Here is a 23,948-nt window from a genome sequence, read left to right as displayed (position 1 = left end):
TGGCATCCCATATGGCATCCCTGAGCCCTCCAGGAATGACTCCAGAGGGCAGAGCCCGGAATGTAAACCCTGAACACATCTGGGTGTGGCCCAAATACTAAAATCCAAAAACAAAAACAAAATAAGCAGCTTAGCCGCTGTACTACTCTGGTTGTTTGTTTTTCAAACGCTGTGGTGCTGAATCCTACTTTCAAACCATGAGTTCCAGGAGCCAGAACGAGTAGGGTGCTTGCCTTTATGTTGGCTGAGCGAGCTTTGATCAAGCCTTTGTGCCATTTAAATGGTTCAATAATTAAATTTTATTAAATTTATGTTGTGATTTACGATAATGGGTCGGAGTGGTAGCACAGCGGTAGGGCATTTGCCTTGCACACGGCTGACCCGGGACAGACGCGGATTCGATTTTCGGTATTCCATAAGGTGCCTGGAACGATTTTTTTTTTTGGTTTTTGGGCCACACCCGGCGTTGCTCAGGGGTTACTCCTGGCTGTCTGCTCAGAAATAGCTCCTGGCAGGCACGGGGGACCATATGGGACACCGGGATTCGAACCAACCACCTTTGGTCTTGGATCGGCTGCTTGAAAGGCAAACGCCGCTGTGCTATCTCTCCGGGCCCACTGGAGCGTTTTTTTTTTGCGTGCAGTGTCAGGAGTAACTCCTGAGTGCCGCTGGGTGTGCCCCCCCCCAAAAAAAAACCAACAAAGAGCGGTTTCCCACACACATAATTTTAACTCTAGACCCAGTATACTCACCTCCCTCCCCCAGAGAACCCCAACACTTTTCCAATATTTTGGGGTGGCCTTCAGTCTGCAACCAAGGCAAGCCCTTTTGAGATGCTTTCTAAAGAAACCCTTATTTGGCTTACTTGATGCAAGCCCAGAGGTAACATTCACCCCCTTAGGCAAACATCCCTCAGGAGTTCGTGGGAAGTAGGTGGGGGAGGAGAAGAGAAGCAGAGGCTTCCAATTGTCCGGCCTCGCTGTCAGTCTAAGCTTCTACATAAGAGCTAGAATTTGACTGCCTTGGGGTTGGGTCGGGGGCTCGACAAGAAGGTGGGGCAGAGCGGACAAGACATGTGACCTTGGCGGCCATTTTCTCATGTCGTGTCCGTCGCCATCTTCCATGTAGACAAAGGCAGACCTCCTCCCACGCACACATTGGTCTGCTGCGGTCCTGCCGTGATCGTGGAGATTCCAGAACCCACAGATTTAGGCCCAAACGGAAAAGTGCAGGCCAGCAGGTTTTACGGCCTCAGCAGGAATTTAGGCCTTCCCACTCCGATCTCTTCCACGGGCTAGGAACTAAACCACAGACTGAAGGCGGGGCCAGCGCCGCAGCCCGGAAGAGACCGGCGGACACGAACTGTCAATCATAAGCTCCGCCCCCCCCGCGGGAGGTTCTGACAACAGAGCTTTGCGGTGGAATCCGGAAATTGAAACGTGCCGGCGCCCGGCACTGCGCCTGAACAGAAGTGCTTCCTTGTCTTCTCTCGGAGTCCCGCCGGAAGTGGAGGTAAGCGACCACTCTTTCCTTTTTTTTGTGGTGAACGCTCAGCCAGCTATCCGTCCTTTAGAAATAGTGAGGTGGAATCAGAGGCATCTTTCGTCCAGAGCGGAGAAGAAAAAGCTCTTTCTCCAGAAGCTCCATCGCAGGTCAGAAAAGTCCACGGAGAGCACTGCACGTGGAGATACGCCCCCAAGGTGCTCTTGCGAGTTGGAGGGACATCACCCCCAGCACATTCAGACAGATGGAGAGCCCCGAACACATACTGTAAAGATTTAGACTACTCCGTGGAGAATTGTCGCTTATCTTCCTTCAGTACCCTTACCCAAAGTGCTTGGAGACACAAATATCAGTCCATGTAGAACCGTGCAAATTTCTCCCCACAGCGAATCCCCATGGTGGAAAAAGCAGGCATAATACCCTTTCTATAGTGTGTGGGTTTACTGAATTTGTAAAAGCCTGAGGGCCATAAGGGACATCAGCAAAAAGGAGCAGATCTCAACACTCAAGAAACTAAGAATTGCCCCTCAAGGAGTCAGTCCCCAGGGTACAGGGGAACAGATTTTTTTCTTTTATGATAGATACAGATTATCTCTCACCTGACCCCCTCACCCAGTATTTAGAATCAGTAACTGTAAAGAAGCTAACCTATAGGAGCAGAGATTCAAGTCCCACTTCTTGCAATATAGAGGCAGTGACATACCATAACAGCTGTTTTGGCTTTCCCCCTAGCCAAGGTCGAGGAACTCAGATCTCTTTCCACACAGCGTAATCATCCCTTCCCTCTTCGTTTGGGTAGTGTGATACTGTTTTCCCTGTGTAGACTCATCCATACCAGACTGAGTTTCAGTATTTGACCCATATGCATGTAAACATCTTCATTCCACCAAGGAAGGTACAGATCCCATTTAAATACAGTTCCCCCTCTGTTAGTGTCACCTTATAGTAGAGACAGGCATATCAATTACATCCTTCTCTAGGATAAAGCAGCCCTGGGCCATCCTCTGTACAGACCTGTCCTTTTTCCCCGTACAATCATATCTGCTGGCAAAGATCTTTTTTTTCCTTCTCCCCAAGATTTTACACTGACTTCGGCCCACAGACATAGGTTAAAAAATCCTATTCTCAAGTCCCCATTTTTATCTATATAGACTTCTGGAATCTGTTCCCCCACCCCTCTCAGAGAAGTTGACACACAAAGTTACATATTGAGGAAAAGATGTATTATTAAAATTCTGTGTAGAACTATTGTCCTTGTTTCCTTTCTCCTTTTCCCTCCTCAATGTAAAGAAGTTTAATTCTAATCCCTTAGCTTAAGTATATTAACACTACAGGGTGGGGGGATTGAGTACCAAAAATTCCACCTCCTCCTTCCCTGACTGTATCAAGGAAGAGAAGCTTAGATCTAATCATACTTTGAGTAGTATAATGATGTTTTTGCCGTATAAAGACCCAGCCATACGAGACTGAATTTCTAGACTGAGTTCCAGTTGCCCTTCTCCCACTTCCCTTAATTGTTATGACTTCTTTATAATATGTTTTAATATTTTTTATCTTTAAAGAATATATGTAATTTTTCTTTCCTCTCTGTCTTTACATCAAGTCTTCCCCTATTCTGACAAGAAGTAAGTCTGAAGATTTGAACTCATCTTCTCTAAAGCAGTTATGATGAAACTTAGACACAGTGAGTTCCTTTACTTTCTTTTTGTGTGGTATAGGGTTTCAACCCAGGATATTGGGACTTGCACATGCAAGGCCGGTACTTAGTTACATTTTGAGTATATGCTAGTTCACTCCTTTTATTATACATGGTATTATTTTTGTCTTTCCCCATACTTGTCAGGTATTCCCTTTAATTAGCATTCCCAGTTTACAAATGAGGAAATTGATGAACGGTTAAGTGACTTGATCTGATGTAATAGCATTAAATCCTTGTCAAATTGTAATTCCTAATATATTGGCAAGTTCTAGTATTTTTTTTATACTTTGTACCTTTAAGTTGGAAGCTTGACATATGAAAAAGTGCTCATTAAGGGGCCAGAGTGATAGTACAGTGAATAGGGTGCATGCCTTGCACATGGCAGACCAGGACTTGATCCCTGACACCCCAAATGGCCCCCTGTTATTCCATTAGGAATGATCCCTGAGCACAGAGCTAGGAGTAAGCTCTGAGTACCTCTGGTTGTGGCCCCTTAATTTTTTTTAATTTTTTATTTTTAATTATGAGAACAAAGATGCAAAGAAAGAGGACAAGATACAGTGGAAGGACAATCACCCATAACATAATTTTTTAATTTTTTATTTTCAATTATGAGAACAAAGGGCCCCTTAATTTTTTAAAAGGTTCTCATCATTACAATTACAGAATACAAATCAAAACAATGAAATATCTCATGTCTGTGATAATAGCACATACCCAGAAGTCTAGAAACAGCCAGTGTTGGGGTTGCAGTGAGAAAGGAGCCTTTATACACTGTTGGTGGGAATGTTGTCTAGTTAAGCTTTTATGTAAAGCTGTATGGAGATCTATAAAATAAGATTAGAACTTCCATATAAGCCAGCAATACCATAAATCTTGGCATCTATCTCCTAAATACAAAAATATTCATTAGAAAGGATATATGCGGGGCCGGGAAGGTGGCGCTAGAGGTAAGGTGTCTGCCTTACAAGCGCTAGCCAAGGAACGGACCGCGGTTTGATCCCCCGGCGTCCCATATGGTCCCCCAAGCCAGGGGCGATTTCTGAGCACATAGCCAGGAGTAACCCCTGAGCGTCAAACAGGTGTGGCCCAAAAACCAAAAAAAAAAAAAAAAAGGATATATGCACACATATGTTCATCATCACACTTAGTACAATATTCAAGATATGGGAACAACCCAAATGTCTAACTACTGATGAATGGATCTAGAAGATGTGGAATGTTTACCCAAATGGAATACTTTACAGCTTCAAGAAAGAACAAAATCATTCAATTTACATCAACATGTCTGGAACTAGAGAATATCATGGTAAATGAATGAAAGAATACACAATCAGATACAGAATGTAATACATTTTATATTATAGTTTTATAAAAAGGGAAGTCAAAGGTATTAGAATAAATAGATTTTTGCTTTCTCGCCTTTCTCCTGCTGATAGCAGTTGGATAGCACACTGGGTTTTGTCTTGGTTTTGTGTTTGGGTACGTAAGGATTATTCCTGACTCTGTACTCAAGAATCACTCCTGATGGCTTGGGGAACCATATTGGTGGCTGGAGTTCAAACCTGGTTAAGCTATGTGCAAGGCAAGAGTCCTATCCCTTGTTCTATTACTCTGGCCTCTATCATACTGGGTTGATTGAACAGGAATTGTGTCATCAATTGGGTTCTTTATTCTGTGTGTAATGAAAAGTGGCCCTGCCTAGTCTGGGTTGCTTAGTGTAAAAGCTTTAGTATATTTACTTCAGTCAAAAAATTTCATCTGGGTCAGAGAGAGTACAACAGGTGGGGCACTTTCATGAAGCTAACCCAAGTCTGATCCTTGAAGTGTGTATGGGCTCATGAGCCCCTCCAGGAATGATTCCTAAGCACAGAATCAGGATTAAGTTTTAAGCACAGCTGAATTTGGTTTAATTTTTTTCATCCGTGAGGTGTCATCCTAAGTAAAATCATTCAGAAGGAGAGGGACAAATACAGAACATTCTTTCATATGTTGAATATAAAGTAACATAGTAAAAGAATAAATGGTTGGTAGTGATAGTCCTTGAGAGTCAACCTACAGAACTGAGGTATGGGTGGGAGGGTATCTTGAGACATTGGTGGAGGGATGCTGACAGTTTGGTAGGGCCCCAAAATAAAACCAAACATATTCCTCCAAAATTTACATGCATGCACAACAGTTTCTCTAGTAAATTGAAACTAAATTTATGATCAGACCACTTTGGATGATGATTTTTGGGGGGACATGGGGAATGTGCTGTGTTGCATATGCAGTTTTTTATGCTTTCAGAAAAAGATGTCTTGGACCTAAATTCTAAAGATGATTAAAAGGAAGGTTATTGAGGAGCTCACCAGAAGTAATCAAATACAATTGTCTATTCTGAATGGTTATTAAAAATAAGAGTGTTTTATCACTTAAAATTTGAATCTATTCATGATTCATAATATATGTATGTAATCAGTTGATAATGACATACTAGTTCAAGCTGTACAAAGGTAGAGAAGGAAATTAGTATGGGGGAAACCAGAGTGGTAGTGTCAGTGTTTTTGAAGTATCTAACAGGGGTCTCAAACTCGTGGCCCGTGGACTGTTTGCGGCCCGCGGACCGTTTGCGGCCTTCCGTACAACATTTTTGTGGCCCTGCCCTAGAGGAATTTTGTTTTGTTTTGTTTTAATTGTTTGGGTCACACCCCCCCAATGTTCAATGCTTACTACTGACTTTGCATTCAAGGATCACCCCGACTTTGCCTCCTGCGGCCCCAAGGTAAATTGAGTTTGAGACCCCTGATAGAAGGTTAAACAAATAAATTTGAAGGTAGTCCAAATAGATGAAGTGACTGAGATTGATTTCTGAAGTCCAAGGAGGGATGATAATCCTGGACCTAATCGAAGCAGTGGAGTGGGGAGGGATGGTAGAAGTGGAAAGTAGTGTTGGAAGCTGTTACTCATGTTAATGATGAGTGGAGCTGTATCTAAATAAGGAACCAGAGTAGCTCTTAACAGTTGGAACACATGCCATGAATGTGCAGGGCCCTGAGTTCCTATTCTTGGAATTGCATGTCCCCTCCTACACCCTCCCAAACCACTGGGGTGGACCTGGTGGGTGCCTAACACCTTCAGGTCTAAGCAGTATCTCATTACAGGACATAACATTGAAAGCCTGCATAACTGGACCCAATTGGAACTGGATTCTGGGCCTCCAACTTATGTGTATGGTTCTTTGGTATCACAAAATTAAAGTTTTGAGGCAGGTAGTTTAGTACGTGAGGAAGAAACTCACTGGTGATAGGCATAAAACTTGATCAAAAAGAAAAAACTCATAATTTTTCCCATTTGGGGGCTGGTTTAAAACAAATAAATGTATATATTTTCAAAAAGTAGGGGCTGGAGAGATAGCACAATAGTAGGGTGTTTGCCTTGCAAGCAGCTGATCCATGACAGATGGTGGTTCAAATTCCGGCATCCCATAAAGTCCCCTGTGCCTGCAAGGAGCGATTTCTGAGTGCAGAGCCAGGAGTAACCCCTGAGCGCTGCTGGGTGTGACCCAAAAACCAAAAAAAAAATCCAGTATATATATTTATGGGGGGCTCATACCTCCATACCAGGGCTAACTCCTGGCTAACTCCTGCTCAGGGAATCACTCCTGGCAGTGTTTGGGAACCATATATAGTGCTGGAAATTTATTTCTTTTAGGGAGGACCACACCCATGTGTATTCAGGGCTTACTCCTGGTTCTGCAGTCAGGAATCACCCCTGGAAGGCTAAGAGGACCATATGGGATGAAAGGGATTAAACCCAGGTAATCTTCATGTAAGGCAAGTACCCTACTCACTATAATATTGCTCTGATTCTGGTGCTAGGGACTGAACCCAGGTTGACCACATGTAAGGGCAGTGGAGGCCTGAGAGTATAGTAAATAAGGTTCTTGCTTCATATACAGACAATCCGTGTTATATCCTCAATATCTGATATGGTCCTCTGAGTACTGCCAGGAGTAATCCCTGAGCATTGCTGGGTGTGGCCCAACCCCCACTCCAACCACCCCAAATGTAAGGGAAGTCTCTTTCCATTTTATTTATTTTACTTTATTTTTGTATATGGGGCCACACTCAGAGGAATCACCCCTGGAAGTCTTGGGGGACCATATGGGATGAAAGTGATTGAATCAGGGTCAGGACTGTATGTAAGCCATGTTCCCAGTCTGCTCTGCTGTCACGTAGGCCCATAAGAATTGCTGTTTTCTCTTTGAAGCTGCTAAACAGATTAGCAGTGCCTCTTGGTGTTTCAGTGTTATAAATCCTGCTCTTCTCTTTTTTCTCTCTGGAGTAGATCTCCCCTATGATGATTTCCCCCACCCCGGGTTATGAATTTTATTTCTTTTAGTTTAGGTCTCAGTTTCCAGTTGTTGAAACTGTTCAGAAAAATGTTCATTGCAAACATCCAATTCTTTGCATTGCAACATGTGTACAGTTTTTTTTATATTTGGGCCATACCTGGTGGTGCTTATGAGTCACTTCTGGCTTTGCATTCAGGAATTGATCCTGGCACTGCTGGGATTGAACCTGGGTTGGCCTTGTATAAGGCCAACACCCTACCTGCTATAGTATTGCTTCAGCTCCAACATGTGTACTTTGAAAGAAAGAAGAGTTGAGTTCTTCTTTATAGAGGAAAATTTAACATTCACATTTAATATGATAACTTACGTTTGATCTAATTTCTACTCTCATTTAAAAACACTGACCAAATATAAAAATTTTTATTAAATCACTGTGAGATATGCAGTTATAAAGTTATGGATGATAAAGTTATTGATGGTTCAGTTTCAGTCATACAATGTTCCAATACCCATCCCTTTACCAGTATACACTTTCGCCCCATTGTTCCCAATCTACACACACACACACACATACACACACACTCTATGGTAGACAGTTTTCTCATTTTTTTTTGTTTTTTGGGCCACACCCATTTGATGCTCAGGGGTTACTCCTGGCTAAGCGCTCAGAAATTGCCCCTGGCTTGGGGGACTATATGGGATGCCGCAGATCGAACCGTGGTCCATCCTACGCTAGCGCTTGCAAGGCAGGACCTTACCTCTAGCGCCACCTTGCCAGCCCCTCATTTTTACTTTTATGCATTGTGGTTTGCAATACTATGACTAAAAGGGTATTGTGTATATTACTTTTTCTCCTCTCAGCACCCCGTTCTTTTTTTTTTTTTTTTGGTTTTTGGTTTTTGGTTTTCGGGCCACACCCGGTAACGCTCAGGGGTTACTCCTGGCTATGTGCTCAGAAGTTGCTCCTGGCTTGGGGGACCATATGGGACACCGGGGGATCGAACCGCGGTCCGTCCAAGGCTAGCGCAGGCAAGGCAGGCACCTTACCTTTAGCGCCAACGCCCAGCCCCAGCACCCCATTCTTATCTAGAGTGAAAAACTGATCAAAATTTTAAAAATTCTTTCAACCAGTAATTGATTATGTTGGTAATAGCATTCATATAAATAACAGAGAATTAAATTCAGATTTCTTTATCACTTTATGAAAATTAAGTAGCTCTTTTGAATATTGTCCTTCAAAAGTGACACCTGTAGCATGATTTGGTTTTTTTAAAAACAGTGTAGTTTGGGGCCAGAGAGATAGCATGGAGGTAAGGCATTTGCCTCGCATGCAGAAAGATGGTGGTTCAAATCCCAGCTTCCCATGGTCCCCTGAGCCTGCCAGGAGCGATTTCTCAGTGTAGTCAGGAGTAATCTCTGAGCACTGCCAGGTGTGACCCAAAGAAACCAAAAAAACAAGAAAACAAAAACAAAAAACAATATAGTTTGCTTAATATCTGCCTTTTGTTAAAAGTTTTTTGCTATTTTAGTTCTGTTATTTCCCTACCATTTTTTTTTAATTTAAAAAGCTGTTTCTTAGTATGTTATATGATTCATAGCTACATTTCTAGCATTTTTTTTATTTACTGCATTGTAGTATTTTTAGCATTTATTGCATTCTAACATTTTTTTGATTTACTGGTAAATTTTAGAAGATTTCATTCTGTCATTATTTTGTTTCTTCACCTTGAGATCTTTCTTGGATTCCATGCGTGAAATTACTAGTTTTGGTTACAGATCACTGCCATAAACTGGCTATCACAATATAGTGAGTTGTTCAAATGTTGGGGTTTCTCAGCACATACTAAAAAGCAGAAGCCAAGATATGGCTCAGTAGTAATGTAAATATCTTGTATGCATGGAACCTGGTTTCAATTTTTGGCACTGCAAAAAATAAAATTATGTTCACACTATACTATAGTACTTTTTTGTTTGTTTTTGGGGCATACCTGGCAGTATTCAGGGGTGTTACTCCTGAATCCCTCAGGAATCCCTCCTGGAAGTGCTCAGTGGACCATATGGGATGCAAGGGATTGAACCTGGGTTGGTTGCATGAAGGCAGATGCCTTATTCAGTGTATTATCTCTCCGGCCCCTATAGTGTAATCTATGAAATATGCTACAACACTGTCTTAAAAACAATGTGCATACTTCATTTTAATAATATAATGCTAAAATATGCTGACAGTCATCTGTGCTTTGAGTGAGCTCAGTGTTGGTATCTGCTTATTTAAAAAAGAGCCTGCCTCTTCCAGTATATTGGTAATATGATGGAATGGCATAACAGTATATCTGAACCATAGACTAAACAACACTGAAAAGATGTGATCCAAACTACTAACACCAAACTATATACTGTGTCTGTTAAGGTGGCAGGCTGAGCAGGGTTTGGGGGTACAGGAGGAACATGGGAACATTGGTGGAGGGAAGTTGACATGTGGTAGAATTGGTGCTAGAAAATTATATGCCTAAAACTCAACTATATATTGATATTTTTGTAAATCACAGTTGTTTTTATTGCTTTAAGCACTGTGATTACAAATATGTTCACGGTTCGGTTTCATTCATAGAATGTATGACTGAAATCCTTTCCCAGTGCACTTTTCTTGCCACCAATGGCTCCTGTTTCCCTCCCACTCCCCACCCCTGCCTTTCTCTAGGGCAGGCATTTTGCTTCCCTCTCCTTCCTATTTGATAATGTGGTTTGTATTATTGTAAAATACTTTGGGAAGTATTGCCATTTTAATGGTTTTAATCTTCCCAATCCATGAGCAGGGATTATGTTTCCATTTCCTTGTGTCCTCTTTTATTTTTTTGCATAGTAATGAAATAATTATTTTTTTATTTTTATTATTTTTCTCTTGATTTTGATCCCTATCATACCATATTGTCCCCCGAGCACCACCAGGAATAATTCCTGAGTGCAGAGCCAGGAGTAGTCTGAACTTTTCTGGGTGTGGCACAGAAAACAAACAAACAGAAAAAAAGACAAAAAGAAAAAATGGATTCTCATTTACCAACATGAATTCCATTTTGGTGGGTGTCAATCACTTGATGTGATCATGTTTTCTGCTTTGTAGTCTTTTTGGGAGGGAGGGACACACCTGGCAGCAGTTGGGTTACTTCTGGCTCTATGCTCAGACATTGCTCTTGACAATTTAGGGGACCATATGGGATGCTAGGAATTGAACCCTGGTCAGACAAGTACAAGGCAGACACCCTACTATTGTGCTATCACTCTGGCTCCTGCTCTGTAATCTTGACTGCTCCTATATTTGTATGTATTCTAACATTGCAGAAGCTCCCCCTGCAGGGATTCCTTTAATGCCTTTGCAGAGAGTTAGATTTAAGTTTCTGTAAAGTCTTGGTTGTAGAATGTGCATTTTTTATAATAATAATAATAATCTTTATTTTGACCAAAGTGGATTACATAGTTTTCACGGTAATATTTTAGGTACATATTAACATTGAATCAGGGAAGTTCCCACCACCAAAGTTTTCTCCTCCACCCCCGTTCCTAGCATGCATCCCATATCCCCCTCTTTTCCCCCCCCGGGCTACTAGTATAAGTGGTCCCCTCTGTGTCTAGCTTGTAGATTGGGTATCGATTCTTCTGTCATTGGTTTTGGATTTGGTGTTTAAATCTGATCATTTTTATTACTACGTAGTGATCATACAACTGTTTGGTCTTGGTACCCTCCATTATTTTCCCCTCAATTTGAGAGGCGGAACAAGATGGTTCAAGTTATGTGGTTCTGTTTGAAGAAAAGAAAAGTAATAAAATGGGGTAAAAATCAAAGAAGCAGAAAATGGTGGAGTCCTAGAGGCTCTAAACATTAATTTGAGAGAAAAAAAGGGAAAAAGGAAGAGAAACACCACAATACAAAAAGAAAAATCAAATAAAAAAATCCAATAAGCACTATAGCAATAAAAACAAGCACCACACAATAACCACGGTCCTGAAATGAAAACCAAACAGAGCACAAAAAAATGAAAACAACAACAACAATAACAAAATTAAAAAAATTATTTTGTACTTTTTTTTCTGCATACTTGGCCTTTACATTTTAGATGAAAAGGTCAAGTCCCTTTTTGGCTCAGGCCTGAACAAAGGTTCCAAATAGGGCTATTTCTCCCTCCACATATTGAGGGTATCTACCCTGGTTTGGTTGCCTGGGAAACCTCAGATCACCTTCCCATGCTGTTAGTTTCTTCACTTTGACTTGACACCAGAATTGTTGAGTTGCTCTCAGCAGTAAAGTTGGGGGAGAGAGGAGTCACTAGTACATATTCAATTCATTCAAGTGAGACTTTTTTCTTTTTTGAGCTATACCTGGCAATGCTCAGGAGTTACTCCTGGCTTTGCACTCAGGATTTACTTCTGGTTGTGCTTAGATGACCCTGTGGAATGCTGGGATTGAACCCAGGCTGGCTATGTGTAGGGTAAATGCCCTAATGGCAATTAGGTCAGGCCACTGAAGTGACTTTCTTCAGAAGATTTCCATAAGAAGCGGAAGGGGCCAGAGTGATCGTAGATCAGGGAGGGCATTTGCCTTGCATTCTGCTGATTGAGGTTTGATCTTTGGCACTCCTTATGGTCCCCCTGTTCACTTAAGGAGTAGAGTCATCATTAAAACATGAAAGCTAGGGGCTAGAGAAATAAAAAGCATACTTCATTGCAATGCAGCCAACCTCAGTTCGATCCCTGGTACCATAAAATGTTCTCTGAAGGATCATTTCTGAATACAAGCCAAATACAACCCCTTTTTGATCATTCCTGGGTGTGGCCCACCCCCCCCCAAAAAAAAGGGAGTAGAGCCAGGAGTAACCCATGAGCACCGCAGAATGTGATATTAAAACAAAACAAGGGCCAGAGCAATAGCACAGTGGGTGGGGCATTTGCCTTGCATGCTGCTGACCCAGAAGGGACCTGGTTCAATTCCCAGCATACCATATGGTCCCCCAGCCTTCCAGGGGCGATTTCTGAGTGCAGAGCCAGGAGTAACCCCTGAGCACCGCTGGGTGTAGCCCAAAGACCAATCAATTAATAAATAGTTTTAAAAACAGGGCCAGAGAGATAGCATGGAGGTAAGATGTTTGCCTCACATGCAGAAGAATGGTGGTTCGAATCCCAGCATCCCATATGGTCCCCCGTGCCTGCCAGGGGTGATTTCTGAGCGTAGAGCTAGGATTAATCCCTAAGCGCTGTTGGGTATGACCCCAAAACAAAAACAAATGAACAAAAAAAGAACTGTTTGAAAGCCTCTCTTATTTCCTTCATATATGCACCTGATTTGCCATACTCCAGTGTTTGTGTTCCCCTTCCTTTGGGAGAAATAAACAGGTTTTCATTTAATAAAAAAAGCAACTGCTTTAGTTTATGTTGAAATAATTGCCCCCAATTGTGTTCAATACTTCATCTGACACTATTGCTGTCTACTGGACATAGGCAGATGGGATGCTCTGTGGTTTTTCTTAGGTTCCCAGTGTGGCTCGCCTTTGAGTAAAGTGTGAATAAAATGGTGGGTAGGTGGATGATGCCTCTTTTTTTTCTTTTGTAGAAAATAAAAATCCAGGTAAAAGTTTGAAAGGTTGCAAGAAGGTAAGTTGACTCCATTTTAGGTAAGGTGTGTTGATTATTGGGAGTAAGGTCAGAAACAGGTGCTATTGGATAACACTAGATAGAGCACCACATTGAAATTTGCAGATCTGGATTTCCCCTTTCCCTTTTTGCTACAATAGAGAATAAGCAAAATTTATAAATCTCTACTATAACCATATGCTGCTTTGGGCTTGTTTTTTTGTTTGTTTGTTTGTTTGTTTTTTTAGCTTTTGGTCTATACCTGGCTCTGCTCTGGGTTTATTCCTGTCACAGCACTCAAGAATCACTTCTGGGGCTGGCGAGGTGGCAAGGAAAGGACCACGGTTCGATCCCCCGGCGTCCCATATGGTCCCCCCAAGCCAGGGTCAACTTCTGAGCGCATAGCCAAAAGTAACCCCTGAGCATCAAAAAGGTGTTGCCCGAAAAAACAAACAAAAAAAAAAAGAATCACTTCTGATGGGCCCTGGGGACCAAAAATAGTGCCAGAAATTAAATTTGGGTTGGTCACATGCAAAGCAAGTACCCTCTCTGCGGTACTATTGCTCCAGTCATGAGCTTGATTCCCCTTGATAGGGTTAGCCATCATCTCCATACTTTAGGTAGAGAAAATTAATTTCTATAAAAATGTCATAGATTTAAAGTAACTCATCTTGAACTTAGATCTGGTTGGGAGAGACTGAAATATCTTTGACTCAATCTCCTTGATACTTGGTAAGGTATGGACAAGTAAAGCTTGTTGTAGAGCACATTTTGTTTTGTTTTATTTTATTTTATTTTGCCATTCCCAGCTATGCTTAGGGCTTTCTCCTGGCCCCGAGTTAAGGGAATACTCTTGGCAAGACTCTAGGGACTATATGGGATGTAGGGGATCAGATCTAGGTCAGCTGTGCTCAAGGCAAACACTTTACTCACTGTAGTATCTGGGCCCAGTTCTCAAATTTTAGAATTATCTGGAGATCTGTTAACAAACACACTACAGGCCTCACCTCCAAATTTCTGAATTAGGCTGTCTGTCATGGTATTGGGTAATTTATATTTTTAACAAGTTCCCAGTTAATGCTACTGCTGCTGCTGCAACTTCTGCTCATTATGGGACCGTACTAGGAGAGCTGCTTGTATAGAAAATTTTCCCATCGTCCTTTACTTGGGAAACCTTCTCAGTCCTCCCCTTTCTCTTTTCTTGGACTTCTTTAATTCACCCTGATTTGGAAAGAGATGCATGCTTTCTGAAGAGATAGACAGGCCTCCCATTACAGAGCCCTTCTTTTTTGCTATTTCTCTTTCTTACTGTCTACAGATACACTTTCTGTGCATTTTAATTTTATTCTTTTTTAAATCGACTGGGTCCCTCCCCAGTAGGCTGCATGCAAGGCAAACACTTTACCACTATGCTATCTTTCCAGCCCCTCTGTGCAGTTTTAACTCCCTGGTGAGGCTGATTTTCAATGGTTCATTAGCTGTTTGATTTTTTTCCTCCTATGTGGTGAATAGTCTACAATGCGGAATGGGAAGAAAGTATCCTCCATAATGACTTCTGCTCCTCAGTTTGTTCATTCCAATGATCATGCCAATCGTGAAGTTGAACTTAAGAAGAAGAGGGTAAGCCTTTTGCCTTTGTAGAGGGATTCGGGCCTTGTTGGACTGCAAGTTCTGCACAATTGTTGAAGGGATGACCTTTAGACTTTCTGAAGCTATTTGTGGAAGGGGAAGAGGATCATTATTTTGCAAAGTTTGTGTTTCCCTTTGCTTATCTTCCCTCCCACTCCCAGTTCATTAATGTCCAGCTTTTGTTCCCACTGCTCCTCCAACAACCCTGCCTATATTAGCACATTCTTGGACATCAGCTGCATGAAGATCTTCCCTCATCTTATTCAAATTTTCAACATTTTAGACTATGCTTTTATTCAAGCTCTTTCCTTTCTTGTATCTCCTGTCTGATTTTACAGTTTCTTTGGCTGTTTTTCTTTCTGCCCTTTAAATGATGGATCATATTAGAACCTTGACTTTTTTGTTTGTTTGGTTTTTCGGGTCACACCCATTTGATGCTCAGGGGTTACTCCTGGCTAAGCACTCAGAAATTGCCCATGGCTTTGGGGGGACCATATGGGACGCCGGGGGATCGAATCACGGCTAGCGCTTGCAAGGCAGACACCTTACCTCTAGTGCCACCTCGCCGGCCCCAGAACCTTGACTTCTTTTCTTATCTAGTTTCCTCAGTGGTTCTTATCAGTGGTTTCCTCAATTTATAGCATATCTATCAGCTTCATTTTTTATTGTTCTCTGCTATTAGTCATATTGCTACCATTTTTTTCTCTCTCAAACCTCTTAATCTTCTGCTGTCATATTTACTTTCTATATCTTTGCCCTTACTACTTCTATGTGTTATGTTATTTTTTTGTCTGCCTGTTCTTTGTTACTCTTGTTTTCCCCTGCATCCCTCAGGCTTCAGACTTAATTATCTACATTCTGGTCTATGTTCACTTGTTAGGTAGAAGAGATGAGGGTAAAGCAGCAGGCTGCCCGGGAACAAGAGAAATCCCGACGTAGGACCATTGAGAGTTACTGTCAGGATGTTATGAGACGCCAAGAGGAGTTTGAACGAAAGGTAAGTGAATGATGCATTTGGTTAAGTGTGTGTTTTGCCATTGCTTATGAGGAGGATAAAAGAAGGATGTTAGATTGTTTGAGTGGAAGTGGGTAGCCAGTAAAGAGAAGCTGAGAAACCATGGAGACAGAGGAAAGGAGGAGGCAGAGAGGTGTATCGCCATTTTTGACACCTATTTGTGACTGTACAATACTGTAAAGATCATATATAGAGGATCCCAGTGATTAGAGATTTGGAGTAGGAATTGAAGATACAGAAGTAGAGAACAGGGAGAGTGTGTATTAGGAGAGGTTTGAGAAAACATGTTGAGGGGAATGAGATATCTTCCTTTTAGGGCTTCTGTTTTTCTCATTTCACAAAATATGTAATATCAAATTAATAGTCCTTTTTCTTTAAAAATTGTTTTATTGACTGAGAAGTATAGTTTACAATACTGTATTAATGTTTCTTATGAATGTAATTCCAATACCATACCCAACACCAGTGTACTCCCTCTCCCAAGGACCACAGGTCCATTCTCACAACCCTTATAACTTAGTTGCGTAGATCAGTTCCCCATTATGTTGCCTTTGGACCTTTGTTACTACTTTGCTCTTTTATGTCCCATATCAAATAGAAATCATTCATGAATCAAGAAGTTGTATATATACACTATGGAATACTATGCACCTTTCAAATCAGTTCCTTTGCGGGGGTGGACTACATCTGGCAGTGCTCAGAGGTTACTCCTGGCTCTGTACTCAGAAATAGCTCCTGGAAGACTTGGAAGGACTTTAATGGAATATTGGGGATCGAATCTGGTTCAGTCCCAGGTTGGCCACCTGCAGGGCAAATGACCTATCACTGTGCTATCGCTCTGGCCCAAGAAATTGTCCTTTTTCTAATGTAGTCTATGTATTTTACCTGCCCATTTTTATTCCTACATAATTTTTCTCACTTATACCTCCCTCTCACATTCTTTTACACTTTTGTACATTCTAGCTTTCTAGCTGTTGCTTAAATACACATTTAAAATTTTTGGGGAAGAGCAGAGCAATAGCACAGCAGGTAGGGCTTTTGCCTTGTATGTGGTCATCCCAGGCTTGACCCCTGCCATCCCATATAGTTCTCTGAGCCTGTAAGGAGTAATTTCTGAGTGCAGAGCCAGAAATAACCCCTGAGTACTTCTGGATGTGGTCCCAAATGCCCTCCCCCAGTTTTTTTTATTTTAGTCACTGTGAAATTACAAAATATTAGTGATTTGGGTTTCAGACATACAATGTTTCAACATAAATCCCTTCACTGGTGTCTACTTTCGTCCACTAGTGTGCCCCACACACTCCGTTTACCTCCTACCCACTAATCTGTCTTTATTGGTACTTTTTCATAATTTTCTGTAGTATGGTTTACTGTTTCTGTACTGTTTGTTACTGTTACTGTGAGTTTTACGTATAACATTTTACCACCTTTCAACAACATCACCTCTTCCTTACAGTTGAACTTTCTTCTACCATAGTCATTGTTCCCTCCCCAGCACCCCACAGCTGTTGAAAACCAGTTCTCATGTTCTTTGTTTCTGTTGTCTTTGTGTACTTGTTTTTATACTTCTTTATATTCCACATATAAAAGAGAATTCTGTGTCAGTCTCTCCCATTGATTAACTTCACTCAATATAATACTTTCCATATCCATCCATGTAACAGAAAATGCTTGATTTTTTTATTTTCTTATAGCAGAATAATATTACATTTGCATATATACCATAGTTTATCTAGTCATATGTTTTTGGATACTTGGACTGTTTCTAGATTTTGACTATTGTAAATAGTGCTGAAAGGAACATAAGGTTGCAAATGCCTTTTCTCCCATTTTTTGAAAACACACTTATATACAAACATGCATCATATGGATCTATTCTTCAGGTCCCAAATTTGTTGGCAGGTCAGAATTACTTTTCATTGAATTGAACTCAGATGAATCCCCTGACCACTTCTTTCCAAAGCTCCATCTCACCTCTTCTGGACCTTTTTTTCCCTTTAGGATGAAGTTATACAGGAACTAAATACGTTTCCTCAGCTGAATGATGAGGCCTCAAGGAAGTCTTATTACAGGGAGTTCTGTAAGGTATGGAGATCTAGTCTCTCTATTTTTTGGACCATATTCAGTGGTGCTCACGGCTCACTTATGACTTTGCTCTGGGATCACTCCTAGAGGTGTGTTAGGGGTTGGCCTACCTGGGTTGGTCACATGCAAAGCAAGACCCTGCCCACTGTACTATCTTTCCAGCCCCCTTATATGTTTCTTTTGGATTGGGGGGGGGCATTTTTTAAGACTTTGGGGAATATACCAATTTAATGTCATCTTTTATTCTGTTTTTCCTTACTGACATGGGAGATACTTTTCTTTAATTGGCCTGTGTGGCTGCTACATCATTCTTTTTTTTTCTGGACCACACTTGGCAGTGCTAAGGGGTTACTTTTGCCTCTACACTCAGGACTTATTCCTAACAGTGCTTGGGAGATCATACTTGATGCCAGGGATTGAACCTAGGTCAGCCATGTGAAAGGCAAACATCCTCTTGACTGTACCATCATTCCAGTTGCTGCTATCTAATTATTGTCTTGATTTTACCTTCATCTTCTTTTTTTTTCGCTATATTGGGCCATAGCCATTGATGCTCAGGGAGTACTCCTGGCTATGCGCTCAGAAATCGCTCCTGGCTTGGGGGACCATATGGGATGCTGGGGGTTTGAACTGCAGTCTGTTCTAGATCAGCTGCATGTAGGGCAAATGCCCTACCGCTGCACCACTGCTCCAGCCCCTACCCTCATCTTCTGTTCTGACAGGTGGTGTCATACTCTGATGTGATTCTGGAAGTTCTGGATGCTAGGGACCCATTGGGTTGTAGGTGTTTTCAAATGGAGGAAGCTGTCCTGCAGGCAGAAGGCAACAAGAAACTGGTCCTGGTCTTGAACAAGATTGGTAAGTGTTGAGCAGGATTGAATGAAGCGGGGTAGGGGCCAGGTCTTAAAATGGTATATTGGAGCAAGAACTGAGACTTACAATGCACTGGTATTTGTAAAAGTTGTGAAAGGTAGGAATTCTTGTTTCAGATTTAAAAACCAAGAATCCAAGAGGTTAAATCATTTGTATAAACATAAATGTGCACATGAACTCAGGTGGAGGCAGTATAGTTGAATTTGGAAATAGAGTTTAACCTGCTTTGCTTTTTAGCCCCCTGCTCTTGCCACATTTTTTTTTTTTTTTGGTTTTTGGGCCACACCCTGTGAGGCTCAGGGGTTACTCCTGGCTATGCGCTCAGAAGTTGCTCCTGGCTTCTTGGGGGACCATATGGGACGCTGGGGGATCGAACCGCGGTCCGTCCTAGGCTAGCGCAGGCAAGGCAGGCACCTTACCTCCAGCGCCACCGCCCGGCCCTGCTCTTGACACATTTTGACACATATCTGACTATAACTGACTGACAAACTTTTTCTCCTCCAAGCTAGAACCCAAAGATAAAAGTATAAATGTCCGAAGATTTAAAAGTCACTCTGGTCTGTATCTCTTCCCAGCACTATATTTTCTCTGGAACCTTGGAAGATTTTCTTTTTCTTTTTTTCTTTTTTTTTTTTGGTTTTTGGGCCACACCCGGCGGTGCTCAGGGGTTACTCCTAGCTGTCTGCTCAGAAATAGCTCCTGGCAGGCACGGGGGACCATATGGGACACCGGGATTCGAACCAACCACCTTTGGTCCTGGATCGGCTGCTTGCAAGGCAAACGCCGCTGTGCTATCTCTCTGGGCCCCTTGGAAGATTTTCTTATGTCACTTGTTTTCTACTTATAAAATTGTATGATTGTTCCAGTATCCCAGGGTTGTAATGTGTACTGCCTGGCACGTGGTCAGTACTTCACAGGTGGTAACTTTCTCAGAGTAATTCTTAACATTTGACCTTACCTACAATGGTTCAGAAAGGAGATAGGGAACACAGACTGAGGGAAGATTATCGCTATTGTAACTTGGAAGAAAGGCAGCTTTCTTCCAACAACTAGTTTGTCTGCTGGTCCCTCTACTAGGCTGTTCTTTCTGACTTTTTTTTTTGTTTTTGGTTCTTGGGTCACACCCAGCAGTGCTCAGGGGTTATTCCTGGCTCTATGCTCAGAAATTGCTCCTGGCAGACTCGAGGGACCATATAGGATGCTGGGATTCGAACCACCATCCTTCTGCATGCAAGGCAAATGCCTTACCTCCATGCTAGCTCTCTGGCCCCTTCTTTCTGACTCTAACCTAGTTAGAATTAGGGACTGGCAGGGCCAGGGATATAATTATTTGCAGAATGTGTCACAAACCTTGGATAAGGGTGAATTTGTCTTCAGAGTGAACCCTTAGGTGATGTCTGCTTACCACCTGTCTATTCCTATTTTTGTCAGATCTGGTCCCTAAGGAAATTGTGGAGAAGTGGCTGGAATACCTTAAAAATGAGCTACCAACTGTGGCTTTCAAGGCCAGTACACAGCATCAGGTCAAAAACCTGGTAAGTTGCTACAGGGGTATTAGCTTCTTTGAAGACTGCCTGGAAGCCACTATTGAGGGTTCATGGCTTGGTTCAGACCTCTAGCCCTAGACCTTCAAGTCTGAGCTTTTTGCTTTACTTGATGATTTCTTTTTGGTTTGGGGTTACGCCCAGCACACTCAGGGGTTACTCCTGGCTCTGTGCTCAGAAATCACTTCTGGTAGGCTCGGGGACATATGGGTTGTTAGGGATTGAACCTGGGCTGGCCATGCACAATGTAACACTCTACCCCCTGTGCTATCACTCCAGCCCCTACTTAATGACTTCTTGATATTAATTTCACTTTATTTGTTCCTTTCAGGGGACATATTTTTCAGATGTCAGAGAAATACCTGCTGGCTATAGAGAATTTGGGGAAAAATTAGCTAATTTAAAAATACATAGATTTGGAGGCCAGAGTGATAGATGTGAGTAGGGCATTTGTCTTCTATGCAGGTCACCTGGTTTTGATATTTGGCACCACATTTGGTCCCCAAATCCTACCAGAAGTGACCCCTTAGTGAAGAGCCCAGGAATAAGTCCTGAGTACAGCCAGTGTAGCTCAAAAAAAAAAAAAAAACCAAAAAAACAAAAACAAAAAAATTCCATGCTTTCATTTTTCTCATTAAATCAGGGGCCCTGAGCCCCATAGTACATTGGGAAGTATGCTTACTTTGCATTCAGCTGACCTGAGTTTGATCCATTGACTCCCATATATGGTTGGTTCCCAGGGCCCCTCTAGGAGCAATCCTTGAGCATAGAGCCAGGAGTAAGTCCTAAGCACCGTAGATGTAGTCCAAGACATATGATTGTTTTACTTATATCATTAATACAGCAGTACATTTCATTGTAAAACATTTTGGGGGGTGTTTTTGGCCATACTTGGTGGTGCTTGGGGGCTAATTCAGAGTAGTTGTGTTCATGAGGGGTTGTAGAAGTATTTGGGGGACTGTTTGGTTTTGGAGATCTAACCAAGACTAGCTGCACACAAGGTAAGTGTCTAAATCCCTTTACTTTCTTTCCATTATTCATTGTATATTGAGTTTTTGTTTGTTTTGGGGCTACACCCAGCAGTGGTCAGGGGTTGTTCCTGGTTCTCTGCTCAGGTATCTGTCCTGGCAGTGCTCAGGGAACTGTACAAGATGCCAGGGATTAAGCCTGAGTTGGCTGTATGCAAGACAAATGTCGCTCCGGCTGCTCCAGCCTTCATTGTAAAATATTAACACATAATGAGACATTGGTTACTTATATGGAGAAACTGTGCCTGCGAAACCTTTTAAAAATCTGTACAATGTGGGCCCAGAGAGATAGCACAGCAGCGTTTGCCTTGCAAGCAGCCGATCCAGGACCAAAGGTGGTTGGTTCGAATCCCGGTGTCCCATATGGTCCCCTGTGCCTGCCAGGAGCTATTTCTGAGCAGACAGCCAGGAGTAACCCCTGAGCAATGCCGGGTGTGGCCCCAAAACCAAAAAAAAAAATCTGTACAATGTATAAAATATAGTACTTATTACAAATAAGTAAGGAAAAAATAAAGCAATAATAGATAAGGCTTAAATATCCCATTATGGATACCTCTAATTTTAATCTTTATTCATACTAAAGTGGTAACCATTATCAGTTTGGTATGTATCCTTTCAAATATATTTCCATACTTCACATATTTATAGATTTATATAAGGAAAAGATCCTGTTTGGGTGTATCATGTGTCATCTTATGATTTGTTTTTTTTCCCTTGGAGATCTTTATATGTTTATATATCTTTTTTTTTGATATACCTTTGTGATGGTAAAACAAAAGTTTTAATTGTTGTTTTTAAATTTTTTTTTTTTTTTTTGGTTTTTGGGCCACACCCGGTAACGCTCAGGGGTTACTCCTGGCTATGCGCTCAGAAGTCGCTCCTGGCTTGGGGGACCATATGGGACGCCGGGGGATCGAACCGCGGTCCGTCTCCTAGGCTAGCGCAGGTAAAGCAGGCACCTTACCTCCAGCGCCACCGCCTGGCCCCGTTTTTAAATTTTTTAACTGAAACACAATAGTGCTTAAACACTCTTATAAGAGAAGAAATTAAAAATAAATCTTCAGTTCATTTTTTCTTTTCTCTCTTCTTTTTCTTTTTTCTCTCTTCTTTTTCTTCTTTCTCTTATTCTTTTTCTTTCTCTACTTCCTTTTTTCTCCTCCTCTTCATTTTCTTCCTCTTCTTCCCCCTTCTTTCTCTTTTCTTGTCTTTTTCTTCTCTTTTCTTTCTTCCTCTTTCTCCTCTTTATTCTTCCTCTTCCACTTTTTTCTCCTTTTATTCTTCTTTCTTTTCCTCCACTGCTTTTTTGTTTGTTTGTTTGTTTGTTTTTGGGTCACACCCGACAGCGCTCAGGGGTTACTCCTGGCTCTATGCTCAGAAATCGCTCCTGGCAGGTTCAGGGGACCATATGGGATGTCGGAATTCAAACCACCGTCCTTCTGCATGTAAGGCCAATGCCTTACCTTCATGCTATCTCTTCGGTCCCTCCTCCTCTGCTTTTTTCTTTCTCTTTTTCCTTTTTTTATTCTCCTTCCCCTTATTCCTCTTCTTCCTCTTCTCACACTTCCTCCAATTCTTCTTAATATTCTCTTCCTGAGTCTCTGGGACTCCAATGATTTCTAGGTTGTTTCTGTTGAGTTTATCAAAGACATATCCATTTTCATCTGTTCACATTTTTTGAGTAGTTATTCATTGTCTGATCATTTGCTTTAAGGTTCTTTACAATCTCTTCTGCTGTATGGAGTTTTTCTGCATCTCATCCTCTGGCTCACTGACCCCATCCACAGCTGCTATTACTCCTTTGGAGAGGCTTTTCATTGAGGTGTTCATTTCATCTACTGAATTTTTTAGACTTCTTATTTCAGTTGTAAGTTCTGTCGTTCAGATCGATCTATGCTTTCTTTGAGTTCTTTGAGCATCCTCCATATTAATACTCTACACTCCTTATCTAAGAGGCTTTTCAGGTCATCTTCATTCTCTATGCATGATGTTGTCCTGCATTGTTTCCCCATTGCAACACTTGTATAGTGGCTTTTACTATGACCTGTGCTTGGTTCATGGGTTAGAAAATGTGTGGCCTTGAGCAGCCTGGCTCCTCGGGCTCCACCTTATTGGGTGGGTCCCTTACCAGGTTTGGGCCCTGGAGATTATGTTCGATGGGATCTTCTTGGCTGTCTTGAGCAGAAAAGCAGACAGGGAGCAAGGCAGCAGTCTTTTATGAGGCTCTCTAGGTTTGGGACCTGGATATTGTGTTCTATGGCATCTTCTTGGCTGTCTTGTGCAGAAAAACAGACAGGGAGCAAGGCAGCTGTCTTTTATAAGGCTCTCCTGAGTCCAATCACATGGTAGGGATCAGCACCCACCTTATTGGGTTTTGTTTTGTTTTGGTTTAGTTTCTTTTAGGGGTCACACCCGGTGACGCATCAGGAGTTACTCCTGTCTCAGTGCTCAGAAATCACTCCTGACAGGCATGGGGGACCATATGGGATGCTGGGATTCAACCCACCATCAGTCCGGGGTTGACCACGTGCAAGGCAAACGCCCTACCATTGTGCTATATCTTTGGCCCCTAAAACAAAAGTTTCATTTAATAAAACATAACCACCACTTGTATGTCTTC

General features: G+C 41.9%; 1 protein-coding gene across 1 annotated transcript in view; it reads left to right on the top strand.

Moving 5' to 3' along the window:
• The first annotated feature begins 1,131 nt into the window (after positions 1 to 1,131).
• GNL3L (G protein nucleolar 3 like) overlaps positions 1,132 to 23,948 on the top strand; it is a 37,362-nt gene continuing 14,545 nt past the window's right edge. The window contains exons 1-8 of the mRNA XM_049767240.1: positions 1,132 to 1,512; positions 3,107 to 3,187; positions 13,138 to 13,178; positions 14,670 to 14,777; positions 15,667 to 15,783; positions 17,803 to 17,886; positions 18,609 to 18,744; positions 20,191 to 20,294. Coding sequence (XP_049623197.1) covers positions 3,169 to 3,187; positions 13,138 to 13,178; positions 14,670 to 14,777; positions 15,667 to 15,783; positions 17,803 to 17,886; positions 18,609 to 18,744; positions 20,191 to 20,294 — 609 coding nt within the window. The 5' untranslated portion in view covers positions 1,132 to 1,512; positions 3,107 to 3,168. The remainder of the gene's footprint in view (positions 1,513 to 3,106; positions 3,188 to 13,137; positions 13,179 to 14,669; positions 14,778 to 15,666; positions 15,784 to 17,802; positions 17,887 to 18,608; positions 18,745 to 20,190; positions 20,295 to 23,948) is intronic.

Source organism: Suncus etruscus, chromosome X (assembly GCF_024139225.1).
Source record: "Suncus etruscus isolate mSunEtr1 chromosome X, mSunEtr1.pri.cur, whole genome shotgun sequence".
In the NCBI taxonomy this organism is placed as follows: Eukaryota; Metazoa; Chordata; class Mammalia; order Eulipotyphla; family Soricidae; genus Suncus; species Suncus etruscus.
This window is presented reverse-complemented; position numbering and strand designations above follow the sequence as displayed.